Source organism: Hyperolius riggenbachi, chromosome 6, assembly GCF_040937935.1.
Source record: "Hyperolius riggenbachi isolate aHypRig1 chromosome 6, aHypRig1.pri, whole genome shotgun sequence".
NCBI classification, from domain to species: Eukaryota; Metazoa; Chordata; class Amphibia; order Anura; family Hyperoliidae; genus Hyperolius; species Hyperolius riggenbachi.
The window spans coordinates 319,544,923-319,568,271 of NC_090651.1; the positions used below are offsets into that span (position 1 = coordinate 319,544,923).

General features: G+C 44.7%; 1 protein-coding gene across 2 annotated transcripts in view; it reads right to left on the minus strand.

Moving 5' to 3' along the window:
* LOC137521716 (tetraspanin-4-like) overlaps positions 1–23,349 on the minus strand; it is a 181,149-nt gene that overhangs the window by 61,271 nt on the left and 96,529 nt on the right. The window contains exon 3 of one of the 2 annotated variants that reach the window (XM_068241373.1): positions 4,521–4,600. In XM_068241373.1, the coding sequence (XP_068097474.1) occupies positions 4,521–4,589 (69 nt within the window). In that variant the 5' untranslated portion in view covers positions 4,590–4,600. Of the gene's footprint in view, positions 1–4,520; positions 5,444–23,349 lie in introns of those variants that run through there. The other variant, XM_068241372.1, reaches the window with a different exon arrangement.

The following is a 23,349-nucleotide window of genomic DNA, read 5'->3' on the forward strand; positions in this document are numbered from 1 at the left end:
GAGCCCTCAGACGTAGGCACTCTTAGGCCCGGTTCACATTCGCGTTTTGATCCAAACGGATCCGGTCTCCGCTTGACCGGATCCGGATGGCTCTGTGCACACTGCCCACAGATCTGATCAACGATCGATCGGATCAGTTTTCACTCAGTTTGCCATTAAATACGTACCTAATGCTCTTTTGAAGCTGGCGGTAGAGGCTTCCTCTTCTTCCGCTGTGACTACACAGCACGTCATGTGACTAGTCACATGACGCGTCATGTAGTCATATGACGCAGAAGAAGACGGAAGCCCCTACCGCTGGCTTCAAAAGAGCATTAGGTATGTATTTTATCCTCCCTCACCCACCCACCCGGCTGCTGCACCCTCCCTCACCCGCTCGCCGATCAGGTTTGCATCCCCCCATCCCCCGTGGAACTGTTTGTTTCTTCACTAGTGCGAAGAAACGTTCCGTTTCCCATTGCCCCAATGCTGCAGCATCTTTTGTCCGGTTCCGATCCGCTGGGCAGAACGGTCCGGAAAATTAGGGCCTGCATTTTTTAGGTCTGGGGAACGGAACATACGGAACATATCCGTACCAACGAACGCATGTGAATGGATCCATAGGTTAACATTGGATCCTTTCACATTCGTTCCAGTTACGTTCCACAAAAAAACGCTAATGTGAACCGGGCCTTAAAGGACCACTATCACGAAAAAAATGTAAAATTTAAAATACATGTAAACATATACAAATAAGAAGTGCATTTCTTCCAGAATAAAATGAGCCATAAATTACTTCTCTCCTATGTTGCTGTCACTTACAGTAGGTAGTAGAAATCTGACATTACCGACAGGTTTTGTGCTAGTCCATCTCTCCATAGGGGATTATCAGCATGGACTTTATTCTTTACAAAGACATTCCCTGAAAAGGATTTATACAATGATGCTGGCCAGCCTCTGTGCTCGCTGCACACTTTTTGGCAATTAGACAGAGCAACCACCATTCACTAAGTGCGTTTGAAAATAAAGAAAACCCTGAGAACCCTCCATGGCAAGATAGGCTACTCCAAAACATGTCGATTCTGTCAGATTTCTACTACCTACTGAGAGCAACATAAGGGGAAAGTAATTTATGGCTCATTTTACTATGGAAGAAATTTACTTTTTATTTGAGTGTGTTTTCATGTATCTTACATTTTCAGATTTTTGCAATAGTGGTCCGTTAAGCATCGCCACCTGCCCCCAGCCTATGGATATTAGCTTATTAGGCAATTTACATTCTTATACAATTAACATTGCACATAGTTCATGGGCACTGATACAAAGTCAGGGTGGAGAAACACAAGAACGTTTATGGTGAATACATTAACGAGAACCTGAGGTGGCTTCCTATGTATGAAATCCGCACACAGAGGCTGGGTCTGCCTATACTGCCCAGCCTCTGCTGCTATCTCAATCCCCCCTAAGTTCCCCCTGCGCTCTGCTATGCCCCATAGATCACAGCCGCCGCTGTCGACACGCAGCGGGCTGTGTTTACCTCTGTAGTGTCACTCTCGCCGCTCCCCCCGCCTCCTGCATAGCTCCAGTCCCCGCCCGCGTTCCTTCCCTCCAATCAGCGGGGAGGGAAGGGACGCGGGCAGGGACAGGAGCTATGCAGGAGGCGGGGGAGCACGCAGAGTGACACTACAGAGGTAAACACAGCCCGCTGCGATACGCTGCGTGTCGACAGGCTGTGATTTATGGGGGATAGCAGAGCGCAGGGGGAACTTAGGGGGGATTGAGATAGCAACAGAGGCTGGGCAGTATAGGCAGATCCAGCCTCTGTGTGCGGATTTCGTTATTAGGAAGCCACCTCGGGTTCTCTTTAAGTACCACCTGGGCCCCCTCTGCTCCAGGGCCCCGTAGCAGCTGCTATTGCTATTGCTACGCCCCTGGATCTGACAATATTAGCTGCATGCTTGTTTCAGGTGTGATTCAGACACTACTGCAGCCAAATAAATCAGCAGGGCTGCCAAGCAACTGGTATTGTTCAAAAGGAAATAAATATGACAGCCTCCATATCCCTCTCACTTCAGTTGTCCTTTCAGTATCAATTCCTGGATGTCATTAGCCCCGCCCTGAAAAGTTCTAGTTCCAGAAACCAGAAGTTTCATATTACTCAAGCTTTTAGTTCATCACTGATTAGGCAGAGAGCAAGGATTTCTGGGAAAATCAGCAATGGCTGCTTTCATATTGCTCTCCTGACAAGTTTGCTTTAAAATAGGTCTGAATGCTGAAAATATTGAATATTTTATAAACAGGGTTATTTCTTGTTTTTAATTGTATAATGTGTGGCAGCCTTCATAAAGCATTCAATATATAAGCCTGCTGAAGTTCCTGGTTACAATACACCTGCCACCAAGTAAAGAAAAATACCCACTAATGATAAAATCTGGATTGTAAAATCGTACTTCTTTTTTATGTAATAAGAGGGGCTACATATGGTATCCATTCAAAGTACTGTATATTCATTGTTTACCATTCTGCTACATAGATTGGGTAAAATTGTACAATTAAGATTGTTTAGTTTGTGGGTACCTTTACAAGAAAAGAGGAGCATTCTAGCCACCCACTGGCAGCATAACACAGGGAAACAAAGCTTCTACTGGCTGTTAGACTACTCTGCAGGGAGAACTGTGCCACCAGTTCTTAAGATGGCCATATACTGGTTGATATTCTCCATGGATATTAGGCCGATTCGATAATTTGATCGTATCTGCTAGAAATCAATGCCAAAAATGATACATTTGCAGCCAAAATCGATTGATTTGGTTGATTGCGTCGGACAGAAGTTATCGCTTGATTGGTGGCAGGGTTGGACAGGTGGAGGGCTGATTTAGGGACAAATCTTTCTCTGACCTGTCCGCCAGCACTTTCTGCTGTGTCTCCTCTCCCAGGACACCTGTGTCACGTAACAACAACTAGAGGCCTCTAGTGGTCACGTAAGGTACATGCCATAGTGGCGCCAGTGTTTGGCCTCTAGTGTTTAATGGTGGAACATAGATGTCCTGGAGAGAGGAGACAGCGAGGAGCCCCCCATGGTGAAGAGAAAACACGTGTCGGTGGACAGGTGAGTGTTTGCTTTGCTGCCTATATATTATATATATATTTATAAATGGTCACTTAAAACAATGAAGAATGATAATTTCAGGGAACAGTTATATACTGTAAGGTGTGTAAACAGCTTTACAGTGCATGGCAGACCTTCAGAATGCAGTCCTGGATTTAGAGGAACCCTGTACTGGATATAAGTATATGAATCCATATGTATATCCTAAAAGGGAACAGCTTGCTAAAAGGACTGCTGCTGTTTCTTTTACTTTGAAATCTGGCCACAGCACAGTTCAATACACAGCACTGCTGTGCCTTTCTGCTAACTCCATACTTATCCCTTCTGATGAGTCATACTGTCTGCTCTTGTGCGTGCAGAGACAAGATAGCTTCTCTGTGTGTTCAGTGATGTCTGAAAAAAGCAAAGGGCTACACACAGCAGAGCAGAAGGGTCATAATAAAAAAGGTAGTAAAGTGAAAGTTAGCAGATAGGCTGAACAGAATTGCAGAGCCTACCATGCTATTGTTAAGTTTCACCACAAATTTCAGCTGGCTGGATTGTGGAGGAGGAGGAGAACTTTTGCAAAGTAAATAACAGTACTGTTTCAGGATAGAGATGAAGAATCAAAAACTTGGATCCACTGCATGATCCCTCTAAAGCAAATAAAAGGCTGCCATATTTATTTCATTTTAAGCAATACCAGTTGCCTGGCATGCATGCTGGTCTATTTGGCTGCAGCGGTGTCTGAAGAACACCAGGAACAAGCACGCAGCTAATCTTGTCAGATTTGACAATAATATCACCTGATCTGCTGCATGCTTGTTCAGGGTCTGTGGCTAAAAGTATAAGAGGCAGAGGATCAGCAGGCCAGCCAGGCAACTGGTATTACCTAAAAGGAAATAAATATGGCAACTTCCATATACCTCTCTCTTCAGGAGAAAGACGTTAAAGTTATTGGCAGAAGCTTCTCAGATCACCCTTGACCCCACCATTGTTTCGGTTGCACATATGCAGTAGCAAGAAGCTGCTGGGGATGCACAGAATGTACTTGTGCATGCGCACTGCACCCACACTCATGGGAACACGGCCATGGGCATATCCAACAAGCCGTTGGGCCTGATGCATCAGGGTCACTGTCACATCAGTGGCTCATGCCAGTTTTACTGCCTAATATAAAGCCAGCCCATAGAGGACACACTATGTCATGGTTACACATGGTCAACAAAATGCTAATTTTTCTGACTTGCATGCAAATTGTATGCCCCTTGGAGTTGAGCCAGCCAACGACAGTTCCTACCAAATTTGTTTGGCCCAATTCCAATCTGCACTGGATTCACATATAAGCGAGAGAACTGAGCATCTCAGTACATGATAAGTACAGCAAGGAGGTCAGACAATCGGAAAATACAACCCAACAGTAAAGCTCATAACACTTAGGCTCTGTACTCACCCAGAAGATGAGGTTGAAGATGAACATGGTGATCTTGATGCAGAGCAGGCAGCCGCGTGTCATACTCATCTTCTTGAGTTCTAAAAGTAAGAGAAAAGAGAGGTCCAGATACAGTACTATAACTTTGTTCTCCTTTTTGGCCTCCCTCGGCCCTTGCTCTTCAGAGTTATGTTGCATCCCACTGAAAGAACAGCTGTCTGCCACCCCCCAACGTCCTCGGTAGACTCCTTTCCATCGTGCCTTGCGACCCAGAGGTGGGGAGCTTTGGCTGAAGCTGGGGTCATCACTACTTGATGTATGCATGGTCTACAAAAGTTAACAATAGTGTTCCAAAGTCTTAAACAATGCCTTTATATCCACGTTATGTATCCGGTATATAATACAGTTCTTGGATTTTTCGGAATAAGAAGATCCTTCCAAAGTGCAATGTATATATGCAAAAATAAGTAAAAAAACACTTTCTGAATAAAATTCAGGAGTCAGGTATTCAGTGTGCTTCAACTATCACAAATGGTGCCTAACCTGTTACCCTCTTGAGGCCTTACACCTGTTGCCAGGTTAGATTAGAGTCATTATTTTGCCCATCTCTGAGTATTCCCCTTATATTATTTATAGACCACCACATGTTATTCAGCCTAGACTACCTTGATGTAAAAGTTGCCGATGTTTCTTAGAAAAAAATAGCTGCCAACTAACTTTGTTGAGCCACCTGTTCTCTCTGATTCTCTAAAACATGGATGCCGGCTGCTCATTTGGGCTCACTGGCTCCTAGATTCATGACAATCTGTCCATTCGAGCAGCTAAAATGCCATCAGGATACAATTTAGCAAGCAACACGCAGAGGAAGGTAGACAGAAAAGAGCGTTCAAGGCAACCAAGCCTTCCCTTTTACACCAAAGTTTATGCTTCAAGCGGAAGGGGGAAATGAATTATACATTTCTGCAAATAGGAGATATTTGAGTTACAGTACTGAGCTTAGAAATAACATCATCGTGTTTAGGAAATTCTAATCATTTACTGCCTTTGATCTCTTCCAGTAGACTGTGTCGCACCCCTGCTCGGCACTAGACAGCCTACTCTAATTAGATGCAAGCTCTCCCCATATCCCAGGGCTGAGATTCATGTTGTTTCTCCCACGTATCAGATACAATATTTGTAAAACCGCCAGTGGAGGTAGAATACAAATGAACTACCACGGAGGCTTCAAGCTCTCAATATGCCACTGCGTCAACCGTCCTACAAGTCTCACCATGCCAGGACCTCGATTATTGCTATCCCTGACTTTTATTAACTGTCAACTTTTACGACCGGTTGTTAATTGCATACAGGTTACAAGGGAACCACAGGCTGGTACGCCTTCCTACCCATAGATCACGTGGGCAATGTTTAGGACAATTAGGACGAAATGGCCAGGAACGGATAATAGAAGGTCATTAACCGCAAAGAATAGCTCCGATTATCTATAATTGCATCTCTTAATTTCCAAAGAACACTAGATAAAAAGCCGATGGAAATGACTCAAAGACCCTTAAGCTTTGTTGGCTTTTCGACCAAAGCTGCAGAAACCTTGACCTCTGCTTAGGAATATTGGACAGCAGGTCAACAAAAAAAAGTGTGTAAAATTGACTAAAAATTGGGGCTGGACAAATTCCAGAAGCAAGAAAGCTGAGATGCTTAAAAACACAGCTGGCTGTGAAAATTCTTAAACTGTGCAGCCCACACTACACATTTTTAGCATGGGTAGCAATATATTTTCTGAAAAATTTGGAGGATAAGCTGCAGTTAACCATCAGAGATCTAGCTGTTTAAAAAAAACTGACCACCTACAGCAGTCAATGCAAAATTCATTGACAAAAAATACTTAGGTTATAAGGTGTAAGGCGCAATCAATTTTCTATCTCCACGTCCTTTATATCTGCTTTTGTGGAATATGTTAACTCATTTAGAAATGACATAGACTACTGTATACTCTGCCTCTTTATATTACTAATAATAAATGACACCCAATCAGCAAAACCAAGCCTGTGTTCTACAAAACACATAACCTGAGAATTATTCAGTGTGCCCTCTGTCCCGTAAAACACCCTATTAATATCTCTTATAACAATTGATAGGATTGTGCTTCCCAGTAAGGGATCCGTAGATTTATGCCAGTAATAATATTACTGTTCTGCCAGGAAATCATGGGAGATATCCTTGCCCCATACAGAGTTCCTGTTCAGAGGTCTAGCTCTCATGATCATTTACTCACAGAGAGAAGAGAAGAGACAAATAATAAAAACAAAATTAACTATACATCTCCCTTCGGAGCGAACAAATAAAGGATCTAGGCTATGCAGGTTAAAAATGTTTGTACATCAGAACATTCCAAAAATGAAATTCTGCAAGTTTCAAGTGAAGTTATTTTTCTAGATGGACCATTTCAGAAGCAAAATCTAACTTCAAACAGTCGACAATAAAAAAAACTGGCCGTAAGAAAAAGCTAATAAAATGCTCTGGTATGACATAAAAGAAGATAATGAATTACAGCATCCAAGTTTAATGAAGAAAACCCATTTTTTATGTCAACTTTCTAGAAGCACAATTGACATTAGAAGTGATGGAACATCTAGACTCTAGTGACTGGTTGACACGTCTTCTCCAACACATGGAAGAGGTTATAGGAGCTTCAGATTGATTACATACAGATACAAGTTTGGTAAAGCAGAAGTGGAATTCCAAAGTGGTACAAAGGAACACAAAAAAAGTGGTAGGTCAGACAGGCTGGAGCAAGATGGAGAGCGTAGGTCAAGAGGTCATGTTGTGCTAACATGTGCTTGATTTAGACTCCATGGCCAAGCACTTCCATCTATAGATCCAGCTGGGAAAGGTCCTTGGTCGGGTGGGTCCTCATGTGTAACAGGATCTGCATGACGTGATTATTTTTAAAGTGCAATCCAAATTTTCTTCTCTTTGTCCTATCATGTGAATAAACTTTAAAGAGTCATAAGTTCCTTCTGCTTGCAGAGAATAGTAGGCTCTTCATGGACAGGATTGTACACCAGACCTCTTGAAGGACATCTGTCCTGCTCAGTATAGACAATCCAAGATCTTCCCTTGCTTTCTCTCTATTTAAGTAATTCGTTCAGTCCACCTGGAGATGGCTCAGGGGCTTCTGCAGACATCAGGACGCTTCTAAATAAAGCCACCAAGACCTCTGTGCTGCATTAGCACGGACAACTTACTAGCTGCAAATCAGAGTATTACAAGTCGTAGGGCCAGCTTTAAAACAACGCAATGGGGGAATTAGAAAAATCTGCTGAGCCTGGTGTGGTTTGCAATAGCCAGGTTTAGAAAATACTAATCAACAAAAAAATCCTACAGGGGAAAACGTGGGGAGAGGAGAGGAGATCCGAGAAGGTGAATTGCAAGCTGCAGTAGGAACCCTCTGCATCCTAGATAGGATGGCTGATCAGGAGAGGTACCCTCTTATTATTCTGCGTTCTCAGCAAAGAACCACTTTGAGAGTTCGCTCTGAGATCCCTCCAGCTTAGTCTTCAGGGAGCAATGTGTATTCCGCAAGCACTTCCCAGCGGCAGTTCATCATCAAGCTTCTGAAATCCATCATTAACAATTGCAAAAACAAGGGGGAAAAGGAATCCCAGTTATGAGAAGAACACAGCAATGCAGGAGCCTGTTCTCTCGCTCCTTCTCTCCCGTCTTTTTTTAAAACAGATTTTCCAGGGATGATGACATCTCCAGGTCTGGCTGACAGCGGTAAAAGGAGAGCAGGAAAAAGGCAGAAGAAGGGGAAATTATTTGTAGTCGCGGCACAGAGAGGGTCAACAATGTGCAAGGAGGGCAGCAGGAGGACCAGGGAACTGGGGAGGCTTCAAAGTAGATGCAGGCAGAACGGGAGGTAAAATGTATTCAGCCAGTACAATGAAATAAGTGTGTGTTCATGGATAACCGGGACAGATGGCTGGAGATGCATGCAGCATGTGAGGCTGTGTGGCACATACAGATTTTTGCACAGATCTACGCACACACACACAAGACATAAAATAAGAACCACACTGGATAGAAAGTGGAGCAGCAAAGCCTCCTAAGGGGTGGGATGTCACCCTGCACTGCAATGCAGCAACTTGCACTTTTGCCTGTAAAAGCACAAGAACTTGCGTTGCTACAGGGTCAGCCACGCGCTGCTTTCACTTTTGGTAGTGCTGGGATATATCTGAGGCACATTTCAACTTCAAAGGGAGATGACTGCTGACAGATGCAATAGGAGCTGCTTGGGGACAATGATCCATCTCTGCTTCAGCAGGAGGTTAACCCCTAGTCAATGTGCCCATGACTGATCTATCCATCATGGAGCAGGCACAGTGCAGCAGTTGCCCATAGTAACAAGAATACAAATCCTATCTCCTCAATGAAGGTCAAGCAATGGAAGAGGGAGGCAGAGTGGTTGCTACTGGCAACGCATCTCTTTTCCTTGGTGTCAATATTTATGAAGCTTAATACATTTTGCTGCAGTTAAAGGACAACTGAAGTGACAAGTAGATGCAGGATGCCATATTTATTTCCTTTTAAGCAGTACCAGTTGCCTGGCAGTCCTGCTGATCCTCTGCCTCTAATACTTTTAGCCGTAGACCCTGAGCAAGCATGCAGCATATCAGATGTTTCTGACACTATTGTAAGATATGATACGTTTAGCTACATGCTTGTTTCTGGTGTTATTCAGAGACTACTGCAGCCAAATAGATCAGCAGGGCTGCTACGCAACTGGTATTGTAAGTTGTTTAAAAGGAAATAAATATGGCAGCCTACCTCTCACTTCAGTTATGCTTTAAAGGGGTTCTGTGGGGGGTGTTGAAGATAAAACAGCTTCTATCAGCCCCCTGTAGCAGTAATGTCCCACGCCGTCCTCCTCTAATCCGCCGTTCTCCGCCGCCGGCCCTGGTCTAGCGCGGCATGCCATCCAATTGCGGCTGCGCGGCAGCGCGCCTGCTCGCTCCCGCACACGTTATCGGAAGCTTACTGCGCAGGCGCTGTACAAGAAAATTTCCTACTGCGCCTGCGCAGTAAGCTTTCAATGACACGAGCGGGAGCGCGCATTATTCGCCTTATTAAACGAATAATTGCCCGGTGCCGGCGGCGTGGAACGGCGGATCGGAGGAGGACGGCGCAGGACATGATTGCTACAGGAGGCTGATAGAAGCCCCAGGTAAGTGTCTGATTTTATCTTTCACCCCCCCCCCCCCCACACACACACACACACACACACAGAACCCCTTTAAAAATGGCATATAAGGGATCTCTTAAAGGACCACTATCACGAAAAAAGTAGTTAAAATCTGACAGAACCGACAGGTTTTGAGCCAGTCCAGAGAATAGGGGATTCTCAGGATTTTCTTTGTTGTCAACAGCATTTCCTGAACAGCAGTTTAACTGCCAAAATAGTAAAGCTGGCCACTAACGGTCCAATTTCTAGCGAAAAATCGTTCGAGTGATCAGAAATTCTGATCGGACGAAAAATCGTTCACTACACCATCAACTAACCAATCATTGCTTCCTATCTATCACGACCACCAAAAAAATCCAAATTTTCGTTCGACGAAAATTCATTCGGGCGACATTTTTTTTTCACTCGTTCATAATCGATTGTGTCCACCAATGGACATTATTTACAACCAATCCGATCAGAATTTCTGATCGCTCGAACGATTTTTCACTAGAAATTGGACCATTAGTGGCCAGCTTAAGATACCAGCCAGCCTCCCTACTCACTTGCACACTATTTTGTCAGTAAGACTTTGCAACTGCTACTCAGGAAGTGCTGTTGAAAACAAAAAAAACCTGAGAATTCCCCATGAGAAGATGGACTGGCCCAAAACCTGTCGGTTCTGTCAGATTTTAACTGCCTACTTTTTTTGCGATAGTGGTCCTTTAATTTTTGCAGTCAGAAGTCGAGGTTGTGGGTTTGGGGACACACCTGATAAGGCTGTAAGCTCCTCTTAGGATCCTTCTCCAAAAGGCACGTTCTTAACTGAAAATAATGCAATGGTGTTGTAGAGGTGGCACACCTTACCCTGATGTGGGTGCTGTAACCTGTGGATGCTGAGCCCAAACATCCAAAATTATAACCAGCAAAGAGAGTCCAGGTTAGCACACCATTGGAAGATTCAAGTTTCTTCAATTTATTGCTTCATAAGCACATAGATATGACAATTGTTTCGGGGCCAACAACGGGTCCCCTTCTTCAGATAGTGCACTATCTGAAGAAGGGGACCCGTTGTTTGCCCCGAAACAATTGTCATATCTATGTGCTTATGAAGCAATAAATTGAAGAAACTTGAATCTTCCAATGGTGTGCTAACCTGGACTCTCTTTGCTTTTAACTGAAAATAAGATTGCATCCGTTTTACTGATCCCAACAGCACCGTGATTAACATGTAAATCGCAGTGCTGTTTATCCCAAATCATAATCTATTTTCCCCGCGATTTGGCAATTTTCCCCACAAGTTTTTTTTCCTCCCAGTGGAAATCGCAATCGCACAGCAATGTCGCTGTACACCTGACGGATAGCAATGCAATCGCTGCAAAGTGGTTGTGAAGGTGGAAGAAAATGTGATCGCAACGAAATTGTTCATGCAGTCACATTTCCTAGTGGGTGGAAAAGGGCCCTTAAGACCAATCTACACTATACGATTCTTTGTACGATTCGATTACGATTCGATTCAATCCGACATGTCCGATCGGGATTCGATTCGATTTGCCATTGTACGGCTGATCCACACTGCCTGTGTTTGCATTTAAAAAAAAGCATTTTATTGACTTGAATGAAAATAATGGCAAAATCACAGCAAAAAACACCACATTTTTGAAAAACTACAGCAATATAGCCATGATTGATGTTGCCGTGATTTTCCTGCAAGTCGATGAGAATGTGTTTTTAGAAAAAAAATGCCCATGCAGGCAGTGTGGATTAGCTGGGACAGTTAGTGACATGACTATGTACTCTGTAAAGTGCTGCAGAAGATATCAGCGTTCTACAATAATAAAAAAAATTAGGTCAGGAGTAATTAGGTACTGCTGTGCTAGTTTCTATAAATATGCTCTTGCCAATCTAATCAAAAGTAATACAAAAAAATTAATGAACATGAAAATTACAGTTTTTATTTGCAGCGAGTTTAATACATGAATCAGTGCGGAAGAAAATTGGAGCAAAACTTGCAAAGGTGAAGTAGCTGCTCAGAGCGACCAAGCAAAATCCTGGATCTGGGCATCTGCTCCGATTCTGCACCAGTTTTCCTTGCGCTTGCTTTGATAAATCTGCTGCTCTGTATAGCAGCATTGTGTATACCCTGCATAGCAGCATTCACACAGGCAGAGAGAGGGGCGGTATAGGAGGACCGAGCAGAGTGGTGACTCATTAGTGTGCTGCTGATCTGTAAAGTCCAATCAGTTTATTCTGACCTATCTTTGCGCAGTGGAGGAAAGAGAAGTCAGGGTTATGGCTGTCAAGAGCCATATAAATCATAGGATTTAGGTAGTGATGAACTAAAGATTCTCCTAAAAGGCAAATATTCCGTGATCCAGGAAATAAAGCCTCCAAACGCTGCTTAAGTGGCCTTTGAAGATAAGCTTGAATTACAACTTCTATTCAATTTTGCTTAGTCCTGAAACTGAGCCAGTACAGCTCAGCAGCTGCTGATCAATAAAGGTGCGTACACACGCACTACTTCCGCCAACGACGAGTCCGTCAGACCCTCCCGCTGGGCGGACGTTCAGCCGACAGTAGCACGTGTGTGCGCGCTGTCAGCAGACTGATAATGCTGTTTCTGAACGATCCGCTCCGCTCAGCGGATCGTTCAGAAACAGCTTTATCAGTCTGCCGACAGCACGTACACACGTGCTACTGTCGGCTGAACGACCGCCCAGCGGGAGGGTCTGACGGACTCGTCGTTGGTGGAAGTAGTGCGTGTGTACGCACCTTTAGCTTTCAGTTGGCATTTTAACCAGCAGTAAGGGCCCATTCACACCTGAGCGATTAGCTTTTTGAAAGCACTAGTGCTATATTACCCTATGGCAGTGTTCTCATTGGCGCCGATCGCGGGCGTTTTGCGATTAGCGTCAATTGTAAAACTTGTTCCCTGCTGCATTTTGCCACAATTCTGGAGCGATCGCAGTACAGTGCTAAATAAAGCGCTCAGCGCGATTGCTCTGAACTGCGAAAGTGTCCAGTGATTCTACCACGCTAATCGTGGTAAAATCACTCGCACAAAATGCTAGCGTTTTAGATGTGAACAGGGCCTTACGACCAGCCTGTAGACTGATCAGCAGCTGCATCAAGCTCGGTTTCTTTTCCTTCCTGGCTCAGTGGATAACTGCCTTTAGAGGTTTGCCTGGAATTGATCTTTACCCGAGCCGGAAAAGACTGCCTCTTCCTGTCTTAAAATTAGATTTTGGTCAAAAGCCTGATCTTTCAAGGAATGGTTACGGGGGAACGGGGGAAATGAAGAGAGGTATGTGGATGCAGCATGGACATACCTCTGTGCTTACCTTAGGTAGGTTTGCTTCGGATCAGGTATGCTTTAAATTACTACTAGCTGTTTTATTGAACCACTAGATGGCACTCTGCAGTAGTCTGCAGTTACCGTATGTGGCTTCTCAGCTCATTACAATGGAGAGGCCACCAGTTGTGTACAGAGGTGTGGCAAGTAAGCATCACATCAGCACTGTGGGTAGGACCCTGGTAGCTGCGGATATTGGGGGCACTAAGTGCATACATTTAAAAAAGAAGCCTGGAAAAAAGGGTGCGGGGATTTGCCGCTAGTAGAATCTCTCCAAAATTAGCGATATTCTACCATTGAATTTCGATACTAATAATAATAATTTTGCTGATATTTTACTATGGCTAAACCTAACCCTACTCTCACACTACACCCTCCCTCTACTGATGTCTAACCCTGAGGCTAGGTTCACATTAAGCACGCATCCGCTACTGCGCTGCGTTCCGCTCCGTGAAGCGGAGCAGAGCGGAAGGATCGTGCAGGTCGGGAACGTCCGCTCGGACGAGTGGAACGGAGAGCGGAACTGAGCGGAACGTAGCAATGTGAACTTTCCCATCAGGAAAGCATTGCTTCCGCTGCTGTGTTCCGCTCCCCGGAGCGGAAAGTAAGCTATTTTAGGCTCAATGTGAACCGAGCCTAAGGACCCCCCTCCCGGTACCTAGCCTTAAGAGAGCCCGAGGTGGGCTCAAAAAATAAAAAACAGTAGGCTACCTGATCCGCAGGGCTGAGTGGATCAGGTAGCCGCAGAAACCGCCGTTCCCATGGGCTGCAATGGCCCACTTCCACTTGCATTACCCCTGGGTCACGAAGCTGACCTGAGAGATTGTGTTGTCTCTCATAGCGTGCAGGGAGGCAGGGGAGCGGCAGGAGGCGTGGCCAGGGAGAGAGAGCTGCCCAATGGCAGCTCAGGAAACCCTGTAGGAACGCCCCTGGCAGGCGTTTTAAACAGGGAATTCTTCTCCCCTCAGTTTACCTCAGAGTTAGCGAAAGATCTTGTCGCTAAACTCGGGGGCTATGGGGGGGGGGGGGGCGGACAGAGAGCGGCTGTTGGGGGCACAGAGCCATGTCATTAGGCAGAGAACATGGCTCCGTGTCCCATCTGCCCCCGAAGATCCACCTCGAGTTCTCTTTAAGCCCCTCCCTGGTGGTGCCTAACCCTAAGACCCCCCCCCTCCCGATACCTAGCCTTAAGACCCTCTCTGGTGGTGCCTAACCCTAAACCCCCCCCCCCCCCAAAGCTTTTCTCCCCCCTCTACAACAAAGCCACAATGAGAGGCAATCAAGGTAAATTTTGACACCTGGAGGAGCCCGATTAGTGGTAGTGATCTGATATGTGCATTTCCACAAGACCTAGCAGGGATATTTCAAATCACTACCGCTAAGCAGCGGAATTTACTTGATTGCCGCATGTCGCAGCCATTATAAAAGTTGCGATTTGTGGAAAAGAAGTTACATTTCGGTGCCAGATAGTGGCTGCCACTGTGCGCCCAAATTTCCTTTCCTGCACTTCTCACATACTACTTGTCGTTTTTCCCATTCTTTTGTTTTCTATTGTGTATAGCCTATCCAACCTTTTCCTCTTTCTCCCATTAAAGTACAGTTGAGAGGAAACAGGTTAGAAATGTGTGATTTTTTCCATTCCCAACCAGCCTTCTGTCTCCACTCCTTTCCTTATATAACATGATTTGGTTGATACCACTGACTACTTGTGGTCACCCAGGGATACACAATACAAGTTCAAATAAACCTTCTATGGATTGTTTATTTATTTTACACAATGTGGACGAATTATACGACTTTTGGTGATACACAAATCCTTTTCCATTTGTTTGCTGCTCCCCCAGAGAGCTAACAATCTATCATGTTATATAGCGTATGTATAGAGAATGTATAGCGCCACCCCTGCTGCTGCTGCGTGAGTTGGGCACACAGGAATTGCAAGAGTAAAAATACTGGTAAATTAAATTACAGATATTTTATTACACACAAACCTGGCACCCATTCTGCCTTGAACCCTCCCCCTAGTGTCTAAAATGACGCCACCCCCACACCTAATACTGGGCATACACGGTTCATTTATGCACCGGTATCGAGCCAGTGGCTCGATGCCGGCGCATCACCGCTCGTCCGCGCAGATAGATTCCCACTCGTCCCCGCGTGCGCTTCGTTTTTTTCTATTGTCCACCCGCGGGGATCGAGCGCGGTATCGATCTGCCGCGGTGATCGAACAGGTTGGATCTTATCAATCGAGCCATCAGCGGCTCGACTGATAAGAACTATCTAACCGTATATGCCCAGCATTATGCCTAAAACGAATCCCCCTGTGCCTAAACCCCCCCCCTCCCCCAACACACACACCTAACGCCTAAACCTAATCCTCCTCCCTAGTGCCTAAAACGCCATCACCTCATGTCTAAACCTAATCCCCCCTCTAATCCCCCCTTCTAGTGCCTAAAATGAACCCTCCCATCTAATGTTCAAACCTAATCCCCTCTCCTAGTGCCTAAAATGAACCCTCCCACCTAATACTCAAATATAATCCCCCTCCTAGTGCCTAAACGAAACCCCCTCCACCCCCCACCAAATCTAATCCTGCCTCACGCAAACCTCCCCCTCTGACACCTGCTATTTGTAGCCAATCAGCTACTCTAATACAAACCTATAAAGTATCCACTGATTAGCTACTACTCCCAAATCATGCACCCAACTCACTGCCTGGGCTTACACAAGTTCCGCATCCAGTTTGGTCCGTAAGGTTTGTTGGTGGTGTTCAGGCAGAGCACTTTAGAGCTCTACTACAAGGTTCATAACCATCCAGCAAGTGGTTAAACTGCTCAGTAGCGTAGGATTATAAAATTGTCCATCTAGTTGAGCCCTAAGTATTACAATGTCAAGCTGAGCAATGCTTTCTTTACTGCAGCGTGTCAGACACATTGCACATGGTGGTGATGTGCTCTGCTCCACATAAATATTTACGCTCTGGAATCTGTGGATTGTTGGACAGGATCTGTTACTTCATGGATCTGCAAGACTGATGTTCTGGATATGAGAAAGACAGGCCACTTCCACCCATCCCAGTGACTTGTGGCAGCACATGAGGAACGCAGGCTGCATGAAACATGAGACTGCAGGAGACCCGTGTCCATGGGATGGAGATGGTGGGGAGCAGGTGACCCGGGGAGGACTTCTCTCTTGACCTTTCTGGGGATGCTATTTATTATTATAGGTTAACTAAATACATCTGCCGGGTTACCAAGATTTTACTATTTCCTATTCTACATTATAATGCCTGCAAAACATACAATAAGTCAAAGTATGCTGACACTCGGAAAGGTTGTGTGTACATCTGACAAATATTAACACATTGACTACCTCCTGTTACTTCCATCTCAAAAACATTTCCAGAATTCGTCCCTTCTTTTCACAGGAGTCAACCAAAATGCCTGTACATGCTCTAAACATATCCCGTCTTGACTACTGGGACACCCTATCAAAAAGCAGACTGATACCTCTCCAGTCCCTACTGAACTCTGCTGCCTGCCTCATCCACCTCTCCTACAAATTCGTCCCTTCTTTTCACAGGAGTCAACCAAAATGAGCATCTGATGCTTTTGTCAAAGTCAAAAATCAAGAGAAGACTTCACCAGAGTGAATACAGAGGGTTCACCACAAGATGTAAACCATTGATGAGCCTCAAAAACAGGAAGGCCAGGTTAAAGTCTGCCAAACAACATCTAAAAAGCCTTCACAGTTCTGGAACAACATCCTATGGACAGATGGGACCAAGGTTAACTTGTACCAGAGTGATGGGAAGAAAAGAGTATGGAGAAGGAAAAGACCTACTTATGATCCAAAGCATACCACCTCATCAGTGTAGCATGATGGTGGTAGTGTCATGGTGTGGGCATATATGGCTGCCAATGAAACTGGTTCTCTTATATTTATTGATGATGTGACTTCTGACAAAAGCAGCAGGATGAAATCAGAAGTGTATCGGGCCATATTATCTACTCATATTCAGCCAAATGCTTCAGAACTCATTGGATGTTGCCTCACAGTGCAGATGGACAATGACCCAAAGCACCCTGCAAAGGCAAGCAAAGAGTTTTTGAAGGGAAAGAAGTGGAATGTTATGCAATGGCCAAGCCACTCACCTGACCTGAATCCGATTGAGCATTTCACTTGCTGAAGACAAAACTGAAGGGAAAATGCCCCAAGAACAAGCAGGAACTGAAGACAGTTGCAGTAGAGGCCTGGCAGAGGATCACCAGGGATGAAAGCCAGCATCTGGTGATGTCTATGCGTTCCACACTTCAGGCTGCAATTGACTGAAAAGGATTTGCAACCAAGTATTGAAAAGTGAAAGTTTGATTTATGATTATTATTCTGTCCCATTACTTTTGGTCCCTTAACAAGTGGGAGCCACATATGCACCCTGTTGTAATTGCTACACCAGTCACCTGATTTGGATGTAAATACCCTCAAATTAAAGCTGAGTAAAGCAGTTAAAGCACATCATGTTTGTTACATTTCAAATGCATTGTGGTTGTGTATAGAGCCAAAAATTTTAGCATTGTGTCAAGAACCCAATATTGATGGACCTGACTTTAAGTTCCCCAATATTTGTTTCGAACTATATATGTACAGCGCTATGAAAGATGTTGGTGCTATATAAGTAAAAAAATAATGATAATCAATGATAATCTGCTTTCCCACCATCCACACAAGTAAAAGAACCACTATCACAAAAATAAATAAATAAATAAATAATGTAAATTTAAAATACATACCGGTACATATGAAATCTACATTTCTCCCATAGTAAAAAAAAAAAAATCAGAGCACTATAAATTAATTTTTTGTTTTTTCCTATGTTGCTGTCACTTACAGTAGCTAGTAAAAGCTGATAGGTCTGACACATTTTGAATTAGTCCATTTTACCATGGGAGATTCTCAGTATTACTGTTTATTCTTTACAAAAGCACTGCCTAGAAAGGAGCTATACAAAGATGTTGTTCAGCTTCGCTACTTGTTTGCACACTATTTTGGCAGTTGGACTAAGGCTGGGTCCACACTAGACCCGGTTGCAGGACGGACCCTGCAGTCCGGATCAGGGGAAGTACCCACCGTACTGCAAACTGATGAAAGTGCATCAGTTTTGCATCAGTTTTGTATCAGTTTCCGTTCAGGTTTTTCCCTGACAGAAAACGTCTCTATCATTAGGAAGGAGTGGGAGGATTTTTTGGGCCAATCATAAAGCTCAGGCTATCCGTTTTCACATCCGTTTTTTGCCTGTGGAGCTGGAGATGCGTTTTCTCATTGCTTTCACTACCCCTGCGTGTATCCGTGGTCCTGATCCGTTGCGTGAAAATGCAGCAGATCCGGACCTTCCGTTCAGGTTTTCAAAACGGGTCCCCGCAAACGCAGACGGATCCGTTTTTTACTTGGGTGAGGCTGGCTGCTATTTTAAACATTAGTATCCGGGACTCCGTTTTTCATCAGGTTTGAAAAACGCAGCCACGGATACGTTTCCGGACCTAGTGTGGACCAGCTCTAAGCAATTACCATGGTGGCTAGGTCCACACTGGTCCATTGCAGATCGGATCCATTTCTGTGTCCACAATTTGCCTGTGTAGAGGGGGATCCGTTTTCCTATTGCCTGCCATTACCCCTCCGTGTATCAGGGTCCAGATCCGTTGCGTGAAAATGCAGCAGATCCGGACCTTCCGTTCAGGTTTTGAAAACAGGTCACCGCAAACGCAGACGGATCCGTTTTTTTTTTATGGGTGAAGATAGCTGCTATCTAAAACATTGGTATCCGTGACTCCGGTTTTGATCCGGCCTAAAAAAAGAAGCCACGGATACGTTAACGTATTTAGTGTGGACTAGGCCTAAGTCCTTTTGTAAATAAATAACAGGATGTAAGCCCGACGAAGGCTGCAAGGCCAAAAGCTTGCTTATTCTTATTCATTTTTAGTTAGCCTATAAATGGTATCATCCTGATTTAAAACTTCTTGCTTGTAAATAAATAACTGAGATTCCCCTATGAGGAGATGGGCTTGTCCAAAACCAGACCAAATCAGATTCAGATGTGGCATTGAAATCAATAGGCTGACAGCATTTTCGCATCACCTATGAGAATCCCCATGGATTTGGATGCCTACTCACATTACAACAAGTGCACTAGCAGCTCTGTGCTACTGCGCAGACATGGGCCGTCATTGTGCCTGCAGTGTGGTCGGGCACGGACATGAGCAGGAGAAGAATAGGGTCCGGGTGAGCAGCGGTAGGCTAAGTAAGGATCAGATAAGCCTCTGAGTCATCCTGAGTCTTCCCCTACAAAGGTTGTATGTAACTGTTGTAAGCTTTTTCCCACAGGTTTGCTTTAAAGGATACCCGAGGTGATGTGTGACATGATGAGATAGACATGTGTATGTACAGTGCCGAGCACACAAATAACTAGGCTGTGTTCCTTTTTTTCTTTCTCTGCTTGAAAGAGTTAAACATCAGGTATGCAAGTGACAATTTCTATCCGGGTTGGGACTGGGTCAGACTATAGCACAACCCTCACTGATCAGTAATTACAGCCATAAAATACATTCCTGTCTGTAAATGGCTACCCGGAGCAGGAAAGAGATAAAAAAAGGGTCAATAATTCATAGATTTGAGCTCTGGCATTCTTCAGTGAAGGTGTCATTGTGCAGAGACAATGAAACAGTAAAAACTTAAAAACTAGATTTAAATATAAAATAAAACTGTGGGATATCTAAAAAAAGTCATTTTTAGGAGAAGGAGGATAGATACAATTGCTTTTCTCATCAGTTTATTTTCACCTCGGATGTCCTTTAAACTAGTGTACCCAAGACGAAATATAAAACACTTCTGTGACAACTACGTTGTCCTTATATAAGCATCTCTGCGTTGTCACTCTTCATCACTGTTGGAATGGTTTCCTTTCAAATAGGGGTGTCTATAATATTTTTGCCCACCCAGGGTACAAATGCCGATCATGTCCAGGGCAAGGATTTCAACCAAGGACCCTAGAGCTGCAAGGCAGGAATAAGGACAAACTTAATTTAAGCTTGCTTACATCATTCCTATGTGTGTATAAAACACGGTTATTCAACAGTGTTGAAGCAAAAAAACATCAGATGGGCGTGTTAAAGCCTGCAACCAATCACTGGATCAGTCCCAAGTGTTTAAAATGAATGCCAAGGCTTCCTGCAGGCAATTAATCACACAGGAAAATAGAAGGTTCTGGGCAGTGCATACTCCAGAGAGTACAGATTTCATTCCTGCAAACAAATGTCATTTTAGCTCACGATCAGTATTGGAAATTCCTAGATGGCTGCAAATTGAAACAGTGAGATGATTGTTAATAGCATTATCTGAGAAGAGCGGCTTGCTGCACACCGCAGTGACGGTGTAAAAGCAATTTAAGGGAAAATATTTTTTCCACTTACAAATCCATTATGTTAAGAACGCTCACCACACAGTTTGTTTCTATCAGCTTGTACACCACGGCAACAGCAGGCGTGACTATGAATCTATCATCAGAGCTCGTCAAGTGATGCCTGACAAGGCCTGATGGTGCAGCGTGGAGGGTGCAAGCACACATGCTGCAAGAGCGTGAACGCTTACACTTATCCTAAGGTTTTGTCATATGCTTTAAAGAGAAACTCCGACCAAGAATTAAACTTTATCCCAAGCAGTAGCTGATACCCGCTTTTACATGAGAAATCTATTCCTTTTCACAAACAGACCATCAGGGACGCTGTATGTCTGATATTATGGTGAAACCCCTCCCACAAGAAACTCTGAGGACCGAGGTACTCTTGGCAGTTTCCTGTCTGTGAACCTTGTTGCATTGTGGGAAATAGCTGTTTACAGCTGTTTCCAACTGCCAAAACAGCAAGCAGCAGCTACATCATCTGCTCACAGTAAAAATGTCACCATGTAATAAATTTCAGAATGTAAATCAGGGATATAGAAGATTTTACAATGGGCAAACACTGACTAAATAATTTATACATAATTATTGTAAAAATGAAGCACATTTTTTTTATTACATTATTTTCACTGGAGTTCCTCTTTAATCTGGTCTGATGGAAGATTTGCTCAATATGTATGACTGGCAGTGGGAGGAAGAAAGGAGGTGAACCCAACAATTTACACTTACTCGCTGCATTGTACCGTGTTACGCTTCCCAGCCGGATCCCTGTCGCAAGGGCCTTGCAAGTCTATGGAGACTTGCACACTTCACGCGGCACGTCAGAAGTATCCAATTCACCACAATGCCAATGCAAAATCTACAGTGCGTACCGCTTGATCCTTGCATGCCGCACGGAGGGTGCAGTAATGCAAGTCAATCGGCAACGCAGTAAATATGCACGATGGGAGCGCAGTGCAGTGCACATGCACGGACTGACAGGAATCTCTGCAACGTACTTCCTGCCCAGCCCATTTGCAGTTGCGCTGCTGCTCCCATTCACTACAGTAAATGGGTCAGTGTTGCGTTTTGCCAAAAATGCTATATCGCTTTGCACTGCTGCGCAGCACATAAAGTGTGGACATCAGACAGGAGAGTCTATGCACTGCTGATGTTCTTGCGTGTTCTTGCAACACACTATATGCATTGCGGAAATTTACATGGCAACATGTATAGTGCGAACAAGGCCTAAAACATAATCTTAGACATAGATCATAGTTGTTCTTAAAGGAGTTCTGGGGGGGCGGGGTTGAAAATAAAAACGGACACTTACCTGGGACTTCTATCGTCCCCCTGCAGCTGTAATGTCCAACGCCGTCCTCCAACAATGCCCTGTTCCCCGCCGCTGGTCATGGTCTAATCCGCCATCTAATTAGACTACGGCTGCCGATGACAGGCGTGGGAGCGAACACTTCTTAGACGAGTATCAGACCAGGACTGGCGGCGGGGAACGGAGCATTGTTGGAGGATGGTGTGGGACATTACAGCTGCAGGGGGACGATAGAAGTCCCAGGTAAGTGTCCGTTTTTATTTTCAACCCCGCCCCCCCAGAACTCCTTTAAAGAGACACTGAAGCGGAAAAAAAATTATGATACAATGATTTGTATGTGTAGTACAGCTAAAGGTGGCCATACACTGGTCGATTTGCCATCAGATTCGACCAACAGATAGATCCCTCTCTGATCGAATCTGATCAGAGAGGGATCGTATGGCCACCTTTACTGCAAACAGATTGTGAATCGATTTCAGCCTGAAACCAATCACAATCTGTGGAGCTGCTGCTGCTGCCGCCCGCTACTGAACTTCCTGTCCAGGGGAAGTTTAAACAGTAGAGGGCGCTCTACTGTTTAAACTTCCTGCCGGGACAGGAAGTTCTGTGTAGCTCTGGAGCCCGAAGCGGAGAAGAAGTCCAGGGGGCTCGCGCCGGCTGGAGCAGGTAATGTATTACCGCTGTATTGCGTCGGTCGTCGGGCATTCGAACGCCGCTAACGACGCACTCCCAAGACTGCTCTGAAAAAATCATTTAGAATGCTGAGTAGTGTGTAAACTGAAATTATTAAAGAATGATGCAATGTTATAAAACACACAAATATAACTGTAAATAAAAATATGAGAATATTTTCTTTGCTACTAATCTTCAAGTAATTATCCGTACTACACAACCAATTCATTATATTTTTTTTTCGCTTCAGTGTCTCTTTAACCCCCTTGCCGTTCCAATTCTGACGGCAAGGGGGCAACGCAGCACTTATTTTTTTTTTTAATTTTTTTAAATCATGTAGTGAGCCCAGGGCTCGCTACATGATAGCCTTCGGCGATCAGAGTAAGCAGGAAATCCCGTTCAGAATGGGATTTCCTGCTGGGCTTCCCCGGTCGCCATGGCGACGGGGCGGGATGACGTCACCGACGTCATAGGGAATCCCGATCCACCCCTCAGTGCTGCCTGGCACTGATTGGCCAGGCTGTGCAAGGGGTCTGGAGGGGAGGGGGGGGGCGGTGCGGCGGGTAGCGGCGAATTGGCGGCGATCGGAATATGCACGCAGCTAGCAAAGTGCTAGCTGCGTGCAGTAAAAAAAAAAATTTGAAAATCGGTGCAGCGGGGCCGGAGAAATCCTTCTGCGCAGGTTACCCCGAGCTGAGCTCGGGATAACCGGCAAGAAGGTTAAGCAAAGTACTAAAGTGATCCCATTTCAGGCTTCTGCAGCTTAATCCCTGTTTTAAACATTTGATCACGTGATCTGAAGCAACCTAACTGAATCAGTTAACAACAGGCCCCTTTGACAAGACT